General features: G+C 52.7%; 3 protein-coding genes across 3 annotated transcripts; all 3 read left to right on the top strand.

Annotated features, from left to right (window-relative positions):
* Positions 1-1,897: 1,897 nt before the first annotated feature.
* UHO2_03672 (uncharacterized protein) lies at positions 1,898-5,698 on the top strand (the record flags this gene model as incomplete). Its single annotated transcript, XM_041554278.1, has 1 exon — positions 1,898-5,698. The coding sequence occupies one exon, from the start codon at positions 1,898-1,900 to the stop codon at positions 5,696-5,698; it is 3,801 nt and encodes a 1,266-aa protein (XP_041410212.1).
* A 1,150-nt stretch (positions 5,699-6,848) lies between these two features.
* UHO2_03671 (uncharacterized protein) lies at positions 6,849-8,480 on the top strand (the record flags this gene model as incomplete). The annotated part of the gene is made up of 1 exon (XM_041554277.1): positions 6,849-8,480. The coding sequence occupies one exon, from the start codon at positions 6,849-6,851 to the stop codon at positions 8,478-8,480; it is 1,632 nt and encodes a 543-aa protein (XP_041410211.1).
* Positions 8,481-8,821: 341 nt separating this feature from the next.
* Positions 8,822-10,375, top strand: UHO2_03670 (uncharacterized protein; the record flags this gene model as incomplete). The annotated part of the gene is made up of 1 exon (XM_041554276.1): positions 8,822-10,375. The coding sequence occupies one exon, from the start codon at positions 8,822-8,824 to the stop codon at positions 10,373-10,375; it is 1,554 nt and encodes a 517-aa protein (XP_041410210.1).
* Between the last annotated feature and the right edge of the window lie 2,485 nt (positions 10,376-12,860).

Genomic DNA, 12,860 nt, shown 5'->3' with positions numbered 1-12,860 from the left:
TTATTTTTTTAACATTTTTGTTTTTGTTTTAATTTTTTTGCCCAGAACAACACAGACTGGAGCGACCGAGCATGCTCCAGAGTTGCATGCAACAAGCTCTGCTGCTGCTCTCCTTCATCCCTTTTTCATCTTGCGGCGCTGTACGCCGACTGTCCCTTCTTCCGAAAGCAAGATCGACTTCAGCCGTTGCTCCGTAGCAAACTCAGATCAGCAAGCTTGCTCCTAGATACTATCTCTCTAACAGTGATAGCTCAAGGCGGTTCAAGTGTCGTAGTCTTGGCATGGCGCTCCAGGCTGTCCTAAAGTCTATCGCTACCATAGAGAGATGAAGGCCAAAGCGTGAAGCTGATTCCATGAGTGAGGGGAAAAGTGTGGGGGAAGAAGCGGAGTTTTTTTTGCCGCGTGGCTCTGAGCTGCTGACGCGTCGTCCTTTTTGTTGTTCCTCAAATCGGAATCTCTCCGTCTCAACGATTTGCTTCCGCGCAATTTCCTCGGTCTTTCTTTGTCTTCAGCCTCATACGAGATTCTATTGGTCACAGTGATGAACAGACCAGATACTGCTGAGAATGACATTCTGGAGCAATTCAGGACTCCTTTCATCGACTCTCATGACGAAAAATGTCGATGTCGGAGTTGCCGAAAAGAAGTGTGATGAGAAGAAAGTGGCTTTTCAAGAAGAACTAGCTGCAAAGCATGCAAGGCCGTCATCTCTGCATCGTCCGACGGCGCATCCAAACGGAAACTTCTCGTGACCCTACTTGAAAGTTTCCATACTTTCTTCTCGTTCTCGTCATCGGAAAATTCCGTCTGCCAATCATCGTGCTCCAATGTCCGCTGCACGTTGGCACTTGACAGCTTCAAAGGATCGAACTCTCATACGTTTTCGAGACTAAGGCGACAATCCAAAGATCGTCTATGCAAATCATTTATCTCGCCTCTGCACGTTGAGATGACCAAATAGCAAGAGCATCGGTCAATTCGGTCGCCTGGCGCCACTTCGAGAAGAATGCTCTCCCTCTTCCGTTTGCTCTTCCGTTTTCTCTTCCCTCTTGCTCTTCCTCGCTCCCTTACTTCGATGTCGGAGCGCAAGATTCAGGAATGGCCCGGCAGTGCATGACATTGTCGGAAAGCCCGACAATTAGACAAATGCTTTGGTCACGAGCGTCTCCCTTCCCGTCGGGCCTCCCGACAATCGTCAGCAATGCTGAGCTCGAGGTCAGAGAGTTGATAACTCATTGCTTCCTTACCGGCTTGCTTGATTGCCCTCCTCGCAAGGCCACATTCCCTTGGGAGGCCCGAACTGGATGATGTGGTGGCAGAGAAACGAACAGGTGTAAGAGCAAGTCGACAGCAACGCAACCATGTCTACTCTGTCGACAACCATCTATCTGCAGACTCCGATACTTTGAGCGGCGACAAGGTTGCATCACATAATGAGCAGTCCAAGGCCATCCGCTAGTCACTGCCGCGACGTGCAAGACACCACCATCTGAAAACCAGAACGCCTAATGACAGGAGAGAGTGTCGTAGGCAGTCTCAGAAGTGAGGCATCATACAGTAGGTACGAAAATGCTCCCACATTTTGTTAATAAAGAGACGGTCTCACAACCCTCACCGAAAAAATCTAAATGCGACGCGTTTTTAGCAGCGCGTCGCGTTGAGAGGTGTTGGATTCGGCCATGCACCTCTACACGACTGACAGGGTCTCTTTCTACCTTCCACTTTTTGGCTTTCTCAAAGCTATCGAAGCTGCCAACAACGACACCTTCTATCTTCACCCACCACACATCATCCTCCCTTCGATGCTCGAAAATCCACTCTAGCATCCCAATTAAGCCCTCGACATCGGCTTTGCGCGTTCATCTCCCTGAAGGCGCGCCGCGCGCTGTTCCTCAAGATGTCCAACGAAAACGACTACTACTCGGACGACCTCGAAGGCGAAGAAGGGTTCCTCACAGATATCAGTGACGACAGCTTTGGGGAGGATCACGATGGGCAAGGTCAAGACTACGATGAAGCTAATCAGCCTGACAAGGAAGAGATTCGCGATGCGGCCAGGGATCTTTGCATGCAGATCGGTCAGTATGACTACGGAGAGGATGCCGACAATCACAACACCGACGAGGTCTACACTCGCTGGCAGCGTGGTCCACGAGCATTGGGTGCTCTGCGATCGCTTCGAAAGCTGTGGAAGCTGGATGATGAAGATCCAACAAGGAAGGTGGCACGCGCCTTCGCCGACAACCAAGTGCTAGAAAACTTCATCGTCCCCGCGTTGCTAGAAAGCGCTGGGCAGGGCAAAGAGGGAGATGCTATTGCTTTAGCATGTACAGATCTGCTGACAGCCATGACATGGCCCTTCGACGGCGTCGCCGAAGTGCGAGAACAAGAAAAGCAAGGCTTTGGCTCGGATGAGCTTCATGAGATCACCAAACTCGACAAGCACCTGATCGACTACAAGTCCGTCATTCTGCGAAGCCAATCCCTCGACAAGGAACATGATGTTCTTGGCGTTGTCATGCGCTATCTTCTGTTGCCAAACCTCGCCACAAAGCAACACCAGCGATCGAGTCTTGTCACCGGTATTATCGGCATGTGCCTCCACTTCTTCCGCAATCTACTTGCTGTCCGAGACCCAGTCACTACCAGTCTAGCGAGCGTGGCTCAACTTTCCAACGCCAACCTGCAAAGCAAGCTCGTTCAGGCCATGCAAAAGCATCACATCCTCGACACACTTCTCATGCTTGCCAGCAGCGCCGAAACACCCAGCTTCAACCCCTGGAACGCCGTCGCATCCGAATGCATCTTCCACATCTTCGTCGGCACCAAGGTCAAGGAGATCGCTGAGGCTGCATCCTTCGACAGGCCCTCTCCAAGCTCAGAAGTTTCCACCAGCATTGGGACCTCAGCGGCTGCCACAAGCAGAACGACCATCAGCACCTTGCCTTCGAGCTCTGCCCTTGCAGAGAGCCTGGCAACAGAAGCGAAGATGAAGCGAGCATCCATCACAGGCAAGATGCCAACTCGTCACTCCCGCTTCGGAACCACGATCAACTTTGTCGGACCCGATGGCGAGCGCCGAGTCGCACGCAACCAGGCGGCCCTGGTCAAGTCGGTCGCACAACTTGCCGACGAAGCCATGCACAAGGGAAAGCGACGAGCTCAACGCCGAAAGGATGCCCAGGAGAGAGGTGCACCCAAGCTCAAGTCTGACTGGACGGCAGATGCGGCTCTAATCCTGCAAGAGTGGGCAGATACCTTTGTTCAGTCTGGCTTCGAGCCCTTAGCCAAGTCGGTTCTAAAGGACATCCGCTCCGAACGTGACAAGCTCGGCGATCTGGACGTGGCGCGAGTCCGCATCATGCAGCTGGGTGCCTTCTTCCTGGAGTTCTTTCTGTTGCGTCGGGCTGCTGCGGCCACTCAACGAAAGACAACAAGCAAAGCAACAACCGTAGCAGACCCGATCGCAACCCAAAATACAATAGATCTCGATCAGCAGCAGCTACAACAAACGGAGGATCAGCAGATCGAGCAGCAAATCACCGAATCCGAGGTCGGGTCAGTAGAGCAATGGCCCTTTGAGCTCGTCAGCCAGTGGCTCGAGCCGTGGGCATTCCGTATGGTGCTCGTTAGAACGATTCAGGCTCAAGAGTCAAAAGCATGGCTCGAGTTTGTTGCCTCTGTCCAGCTCTGGGTTGTTCTGCTACGACTTGTGGACGAGCTAGCAAGCAGCAAGAAGGAATCCGAGAGGGACGTCGCTGAAGGTCTGCAAGCCGAGTTCTACTACATGAGTGAGACACTCGATGCCTGTCACGCCATCGTCCGATCCTACACCAGCCAGAGCTTCGCCTTCCTCGACACCATCATCACTTTTGCCTACGTCATGCCCAAGATGTTGGAACGCTACGCATCCATCAAAGACCACATGTACGTTCAAGCCAAGAAGCATGTCCGTCGCTCCCGACAAGACGGCGATCTTGACGCCAACGAAGACGAAGCAACACAGGTCAAGGAGCAACTGAAAGAGACACGATTGGAACGCGAGTTCCGCTTTGCCGACTTCCAGCGCAAGCTCGCCACCAAGCAGCTGACCAAGGCTTGCATCGACTACCTAGCTCGCTGGCAAGACTTTACCGACATGGAGGACCAACTCAACAAGCTCGTGAACGTGATGCATCGAATCGCTATCAAAGCCAACGACTACCGACAGTTCTTCCTCGGCGGCCATCGTGCAGCTTTGCGCAAAGTGCTCAGTGGAGATGCTATCCGGATCCTCGAAGCCCGTGCCCCGAACACGGCGCCAAACCTCAAGAAGCTTATGGACTACATCTTACGCAAGTTCAGCAAGCTTTCGCCTGAAGAGCAATCGATCTACGACACCGGTAAGAGGCCGCCTCGCCTGCCGAAGCCACCTAAGGTGCCGTCCGAGATCGCTGTGCGTCCGGGCATGTCGTCTGAGGAGGAGATTGGAGTCGCAGTGGGCCTTTTGCTGAAGAAGGAAAAGATGCAGGCTGTGCTTTGGGTCAAGTCTGCCTTGGAGATGGCGAGCGTGATGCGCACAGAGCTGATTTTGCGACACGAGGAGGAAGAAGCTCAACGGTTGTCGGAGTCTTCCAACGACATCTTGGGTGGAGATGGAGAGGATGGTGGAGCTTTGCTGGGAGAGCTTGAGAAGCGGAATGAGTCGCCTGTGGAACGCTTCCAGCCATACGAGCTTGCTTATCGCGGCAATGACGAGCTTCGCACCGATGCATCGTTGCTACCTGAGCTCAAGCTGCTGTGCCGACTGGTGGGTTTGGAAGCCAACGATGCCGAACTTGTGAACTGGAGATGGACTGTACCCAAAGAGATCCTTCCAAACCACCTTGACCAGAAGATCGAGACAATCGAGCGCTTCATTCGCGAGCCGCTGGATACAAATGGTCGAGAGCTCCAGGCACTTTTGATGCGAGTGCGTAAACCGCGAGTTGGCGCCGGAGGAGAGGCAGAGGAGATCGATCCAGCAGATCTTCCAGACGGCTGGAATGGAGGCCAGAGCGGCTCGGACGAAGATGGCGACTACTTTGATCGCCTTCGTGCCAACCGCAGCTTGGTGGAAGGCGAAGACGCCGCGGCAGATGGAGGCTTGCTTCGCAGCAGTGGAGGCAAGAAACGATCCAAGCCAACATCGAAGAAGGGCGGATCACGAAAGCAGAAGCGGAGGACCCAGCAAGACTTTATTACAGACAGTGATGACGAGTTCGCCTTTGCTATAGGCGATCTTGAGAACGAAGCTGCCGCCACACAACAGAGATCTCAAGGGGGTGACTCCAGTGATGAGAACGCCGAAGATGACATGGACGAGGACACGCCAGCCACAAGCTCCTTGGCCGACAACGAGGAGGCAGACGATGACAAACTCAACGCGCTCGAAGCATTGCGCGCCGCCAAGCAGCGCAAAGCGACAAAGACCAAGCCCACAAAAGCCGTCATGCCGTTGCAAGACGCTAGTGATCGCGGGAATCGCCGAGTCGACACGAAGCGTCTCTTCCTTGCCGACAGCGACGAAGACGAGGACGACATTCTGGTGTTGCCATCACAGGAGCTTGCCGACATCTCGAACGCGTCTGCCAAGCTTGGTGCCGACATCAACAGCACGGGTCCTCTCAAGAAGCCCAGATTGGCGATTCTGGATGATGAGAATGAAGACGACGAGTGAAGTTCATGCATTCAATGATTGGATTTTTCACATTCGCATTATAGCTAGCATCAGAGCTGAGATTGTGTTGCTTGAGATTAAAGCCAACGAAGGTGTGCATCGTATGCAGGGTGCGAACAGGATCGTCAGGCTGCAGATGTTCGAGACTGTAAAATGAAAGAGAGGACCACTTGTGGGAATGCTGTCCGGCTAGCATTCTGCCGTTCGACTGCAGTTGAAGATACGACGGAAAATTTCCAGGGTTTATCCAGAATGCCGACCGGGCGAAGCTGGTGAAAGCAAACGCCGCTTATTCACGAGCTGACTGAGGCACGTGAAATGCATCAAGGTTGACATGGCAACGGCTCAGGAGCTCTGCAGGAGACACTCGACTCATCTAAGACAGTCCAACGTTCTCAGAGATGGTGTCAAGGCATATATATATATATATATATATATATATATATATACCCATGTAGTTTCACTTGCCTCTAGTAATATGATAAGCATTGCAGCTGCCACACACCTGTACGAAGAGAGCCTGGTCGTGGCCTCAACGAAGTGGTGCATATATTCCAACTCTGCCGGTGCCGGGAAGTCTGAAAAGCGTGGTAATTTGACGTGGTAATTTGACGTCGCGCCGCTGAGCGTGAAGTTAAGTCTAAAGCCTGAGCTTGAGCTCAAGCTTAAGAGAGAGTCGCGGTGTGCTGCCTTGAATTTTGGAATTGCTGTTTCTCCGCTCTGCAAGTACGAAATGCGTGACGGTCAGATCAGCCAAAAAAGTCGTAATCGTTCCGAAGTGTGAATTGGCATAGATGGACAAGTTGCTGCTTTCACACACGTCCGTTCTTCCTTTCAACATCATCGCTTGACTAGATCGCCTTTCACTCTTCACGTCTTCTCACTCTCGCTGCTGCCGACTTGAGCTCACATTCTGTCATCCTCTGGCAAACAGCTCGCCATCACTTCGCCACACTCGCTTCATGCAAGCCCCCGCTCCCTTCGCATCTTCGCAGCCATACTCGGTCTAGACACCTTTGCAGGACGGCTTGGGGCTGTCGTCCGTTCCTCAGCCGCCACTAGTCGCTCTTTTATCGCATCTACTCGCATCTCACTCCATACCACCTCACGCACTTTGTCCACATCGAGCGTCACTCGGCAACAACCCGCCATGGCCTCATCCAGCGTCAACAGCAACAGCGTCAACAGCAACAGCGCCATCCTTGCGCACCTTTCCCACGCACTCCTCCGCATCTCACGCATTCCACCCCGCGTTATCGCCAGCCCACCAACCCAACCGCGTCGTGCCTCTGTAGCTATCTTACTCCGCGTCCGACCCACACCTGAAGACGAAGCATGGCTGGCACAACACCACGATCCCGAAGCTCAACATCCCAGGGGCAGCTCCAGTGTCGACCCTAGCGCAAGTCATGAGTTGGGTAACTCAGGAGTGCATGTCTCACAGGCTTCCTTGGGTCACCAGGCAGGAGTAGCGTCTATGGCTTCGAGTGTAGCTAGTGTCGATCTGTCATCGACGCTGAGCAGCTTCTTCGAGCAGCCTTGGGTGCAGAGAGGTACACCCGAGATTCTCTACATCAAGAGAGCAGCTCGTATCGGCGACAATTGGTCGGCGCATGTTGCTTTCCCGGGAGGAAGGAAGGAAGAGGGTGATGAGAATGGACTGTACACTGCGATGCGAGAGACGTGGGAGGAGGTTGGAATTGATCTTGCCGAAAAGGAGTTTTCCTGTGTTGGGCAGTTGGACGATCGCGAGATTACTACTAGTCTTGGCAAGCGACTCCTGATGGTGCTCTCGCCGTATGTGTTTGTGCAGACTTCACCATTCAGTCCGATGCCGGATCTGCAGCCGAGTGAAGTGGCTTCTGCGCATTGGATTCCACTCTCGCTGCTTTACACGCCGAAACCCAAGTGGGGTACCACCTCGGTAGACATCAGCAGCAGGCTTGCACCGAAATCTCCTTTGGTACGATGGGTGCTTCGTGCACTGGTAGGAAAGATGGACTTCAAATGCATTTTACTCCCCAACGACCCCATTGCCGTGGCAGAGTACGACGAAAACGACGAAGACGAACACATGCTTGTTGACGCCTCCAACTTCAGCGCGGAGAAGGCTGGCTCACACATTGCTCGAACGGAAGAAGGCACCTCAGCACGGCCAGAGCTACGTCTGTGGGGCTTGACACTCGGTATGACCCTCGACTTGCTCTCTCACATGACCACCTACCACAGCAACTCTTCCTTCCGAACCGGAGGTGTCACCCCTTCCTCAACCCGACCTTCATCTCCAACCCGCTCTTGGTCTTCCCTCCCCTCCGTACCACCACTTCAAGACGCAGCGTCGAGCTCGATCCCTAGTGCATCCGAACTCGTCTCCCATCCGTTCACCTCTGTCAATCGTCTCCTGTTGCGCGTTAGGGACGAGTTCCACCTTAATCCTCCGCCTGCGTCGCACGCTCTCGCGCCCAGCCTCACTTCCGTCTTCCCAAGGTTTTCATACCCAGACGTGAACTTTTGGATCTGGTCCTTCGGGTGGAGGTACAGAAATGTGGTGAGGGGATGGGAGTCAAGTGTGGGCACGAGGGTGGAGAGGAAGTTCAATTGGAGCGGGATGGCGTTGGGTGCGTTCTATAGTGCTGTGAGAAGGGCGTTGGTGGTGGCGGTCGTTTTGAGAGCGGTGGGAATTTTGAGTGCGGGTGGAATTGCGGGGTGGCTAGTAGGGAGGAAGGTCAATAGGAGTAGGAAGGGGTTGCGTGGTTTAGGCCTGGATGAGTTGTTGTCTTGAACGAGAAGGCTTTGTGCGCAGCACATCCTCTGTAATGTAGTCGCTGTATAACCGTGTCCTTCCGTGCTTACTATAAGTCTGTGTGTGCCTGCTGAATGAGCTAAACATAGATGTATCATGAGCGCTGAGGTTACCCAGAGGAAGTGTTGGGAGGGTCTCCAAACTCGGAAAACGGAAGTCATCCGCCGGCGAAAGAAGCGGGATTTTCTCGCGTGTGTGCCAAAAAGTGCGCCTTGATGCTGATTCGAACCCCAAAGCCGGCTATTAGGATACTGACTTCTTCTCACCACGCATACCCTTCAGCATCGCCTTATTGCTCACCACATACAACACGGCTCAACATGGCTGCCAAGCCACCAGCAAAGCCGGCCGCTGGGCCTCCTGAAGCCGAAGCCTCAACCTTCCGCAAAGCTCCAACCGACGTCAACCGCATCCCAGGTTCAGCTGCATCGATGAAAGTCCAAGAACGAAGCAAGACTGTGCCCACCACCCTCCCCACCTCATCGAAACCAGCTCCTTCAACATCACGCTCCACACCCCGAACTCCCTCGGCTCTACGAACCAAGACAGCAATCCAAACAATGCAGCCATTCCTCGACTCCTCCACCACCTCCTCCACTCCTATCCAACCCACGGACATCCAACTCCTAACAACCTCCATCCTTTCCAACCAAGAGCGTCAACGAGTTATCCTGTACTACCAAGAAAAGCTCATCGACTTCAACCCAAACCTGCTCAATCTCAAAAAGAGCCTTCTATTCCTCTCGTCCTCGTCCTGGGGACAGATTCTAGAAGAACGAAAGTTGGCTGGGAAATGTTCTTACCCCCCTTGCTCGAAACCTTCTCCTTCAGCAGGTGCGGGAGGAAGGGGGAAGTTCAGAATCAGCTTACGGAACAAGTCGATCAAGGCAGTTGAGGATTTAGATCTGGGAGAAGCAGGGAATACATGGGACGACGTTAGGGATTATTTTTGCAGTAAGAGCTGTTATGCAAGATCGGAGTGGATTTTGAGATGGGTGTTGAGCGATAAAGAGATTGGGTTGCTGGATGAGAGTGCGAGTAAAGGTGGAAATGGGGTGGGAGGAGGAGGATCGGTACTTGGTGGGAAGTGGCAGAAGTTGACTAATCATCCACATGGGTATGAACAGGTGGAGTTGTTGGAGGACATCGAGAGGGAGAGTGGGGTTGATATTGGTCAGGCGGAGAATGAGGATGGGTTGGATGGGTTGCAGCAGGTGGACGAGAAGGAAGGAGAGGAGGCGAAGAGGGTGGAGGAGGCGGATAAGGCAGCTGGTCAGGTGAAGGTTGATGCAGGGCAAATCAACAAGTTGATGGGCGATCTGACGATTATAGAGCGTACAAAGACGACACAACCTGGTACAGGCAGCACAAACCCATCGACATCGATACCAGCTGGATCAAAGTCTACTCAGACAGACAGCGCAAGCGCGGCTGGCATAACTTCTACTCCCAGCCGAACCACAAAACCGGTGGTCCCCTCCAGAACAGTCTACGACATCGACGTACCAAACACTCTCGGCTCTCGCTTCACCCGTACCAACCCCTCCAATCCCACCTCCACCGCCAGGGCCGAAGACGAAGAAGACGATATGGACCTACGCGAACGTGAACTATCCTCTATTCTCCGCTTTGCCTCTCTTGCTCCCGCTTCTCGTCCTCGACAAAGAAACACCACTATCCGAATCGACAGTACTCCCTCCGGTACGGCTGCGAACGGGAAGAAGGAGGCAGAAGGAAACTTGGACGATGATAGGGAGGAAAACGAACCAATCCTCGACCCGAAGGAAGCAAAGGAAAGGAGCGAAATCAGAAGGATCATGGATCTTGCTCTTGACGTCAGAGCTGACCAACGGGAGCTAGGTCTTCTGAACTGATTCAGCAGAAGTGGACTCGGATTCAAAGCATCACAGACGGCATTTGTATTTGTACTCTGCTTCGAATCAGTCTCACGACAAAGATCAAGGACTGATACTGAATCGCGTTTTTGGAAGAATACTGGCTAAAGTACATGCGCTTGCTGTTGACTGGAACGGTATTGGTATGGATCTTGCTCGGGTATGTTTTCGTTGCGGGAAGGTAAAGGTACATGGAGAGCATCGAAGTGGCCACTCGGCTTGTGCGCTTGGGCTGACGATTGTGCTGGTGGCCGATGGCTGGTGTTGGGGATTCAATTGCCGGAACATCGACATGAAAGGCTTCGAGGATCGCCGCGGGGTCAGCGTAAATTTGTTCGATGTGTCTTCTATTCCAATAAAGCTGGCAGAATTCGCGATACGCGGCTTTGATCTCTGGAAACAGATGGATCTATTCATAGACCTTCAGATCGTATTCTAGCCACGAACTTAGTATACGAGTCCGGATGTGACGAAGCGCTGCAGCACGCAAGTCGTCAACACCGTACATGTCCGCAACTCGATACATGTCAAAGGCGTTTACTGCGGGGAGTAGTTTTCGCGACCAAGAAATCTCGAAGCTGTCGTCTTCCGGCTCGTGGTCATTTACATCTGCGCATGACAATATCACTCTATCTTGCAATACTAAGTGATGTTCTTCAAAGATTGCTACATCTGTGTATATGTAGAACAGCAGCATCTGGAGCTCTTCGTAGTTGAGATCAAGCATCCCGATTACAGGAATTCCTGAGGACTTGGAGAGACGGATCCTAGCTCGCTTTGAATTTGGTTTTTGATCACGAGATCCCGTGGCTGGCGATCCTGAACTGGAGGCAGTGTGCAAAGTTTGTAGTACAATCGAAGCCTCTGAGAAGTTTGAGTTGAGAAGGCTTTGAAAGTAGGGCGAGGCCTTGCACAGGATCTGCCGATGCACTCGCAGCAATCTCGCCTCTTTTTTTTTTTTGGTTACGCATGGCGCAAGGCAAATGTAGTCCGAGTCTAATGAGGTGTTGAGTGTTGCTACGGAGGTGAGCGGACGCTCGAGCTGAGTCTCCGCTGGCTGATGGATCCTCGTGTCAGAAGGCTCAACGTCCGAAAGGTAGCCGGTGATCGCAAAATTAACCCTTCTGACGTCGTGCAATATTGCTGCGTCCTTGAATCGTTGCAAGTCAGCTTCGAGCTTGAACTTTTCCAATTCGTCGCCGACCTTATAAAAGGCCACGTCAGCTCCAGTGCGACATCGCCTAGATGCTCCATCTCTGAGAAGCACACTTCGTCACCAATGGTGGACACAGTAACGTTATGAAAGGCGCCAGCGAGGTACCACGAAATGCTGAGATGGACGGATCTATGATGTTTCTTGAGGTGCTCTTTATCAACGAGAGCATCGTCACCGGGACATATGGCCAGGGAACTGAACGCTCCGTTGAAGTGGAGGAAGAGTTCTGATCTGGTGTGAAAGGAAAATCCTTCCTCTTCATCCGAAGACTCGAAAGGTCCCGATTCGCAAAGTATTTCGTCGAATCTGTCCCCCTTCTCTGTTGAAAGAATGCAGACTTGAAATGGTAGGGCGCGGTTGTATTACGTATGCCGACGATGAAGGATATGTACAACGATGGATACTAACTGAGAACAATGCTGAGGCAAAAGATGCCTCAGCAACAGAGCTCAGGCCCTTATCTCTCCTTGATACGCTCATCGGACATCCGAGGTCTTCGGCCTGATACGCTCATCGGATGGACCGAAGCGTTCGGCTCGATACGAAACGTCGGCCATCCCGACGACTAGCCTGATACGAGTCGATACAGGCACAGCCTTCCTTCAGGACGATGCCTGGAAAGCGCCTTCATGGCAAAAGAAGATGGAGAGGTCCAGCCTCTTGTTACTGCCGAAAAAGCATTTAATGACATCGCCATCTTCAGGGGAAACTTCCACAGTGGTAATTCCTCCCTACAGCCATCTTTTTAGATGCTTGCATACATTGCTTGCCCCTCTTTGCGTGGTGGTCCTGGCGTCGAACCGCTGATTCTGCTCCCATATTTCCCATCATCCATATACGCTTGTGCACACCAGAGCGTATTCTTCTTGCAAAGGTCGTGCATGACAGAAATCACTCCGGAGAGAGTGTTGGCTTATCGGTTCTATGCTTGTACGGCAAGGAGGGGCGAATGAGGTGAGGAGCTTGATGATGGCCCATAGGGAAAAGGCTGAATGCCGAAGGGTTCGCACACTTCTATGTGTGGCTGTGGTGTTGTTCTTCTCCCGTCCGCACGGTCCGAACCGCTCATTGTCACTAGATGAAAGTGCGCAACATGTGAACAGAGAGCGTTCGAAGCTCAGCCGACTCTGCTATCAAAACCTCAATGTCACCGAAGATGCGCAGAAGCCCGGGCACAAGCGCCAATTCCGAGATGAATCCATTCGAGAATCACCAAGGTGATCCTTGGCGACGCCCTCGCCATCAAAC

Source organism: Ustilago hordei (assembly GCF_900519145.1).
Source record: "Ustilago hordei strain Uho2 genome assembly, contig: UHO2_contig_06, whole genome shotgun sequence".
NCBI classification, from domain to species: Eukaryota; Fungi; Basidiomycota; class Ustilaginomycetes; order Ustilaginales; family Ustilaginaceae; genus Ustilago; species Ustilago hordei.
The sequence above is the reverse complement of the archived record's forward strand: the minus strand, read 5'-3'. Positions and strand labels throughout refer to the sequence as shown.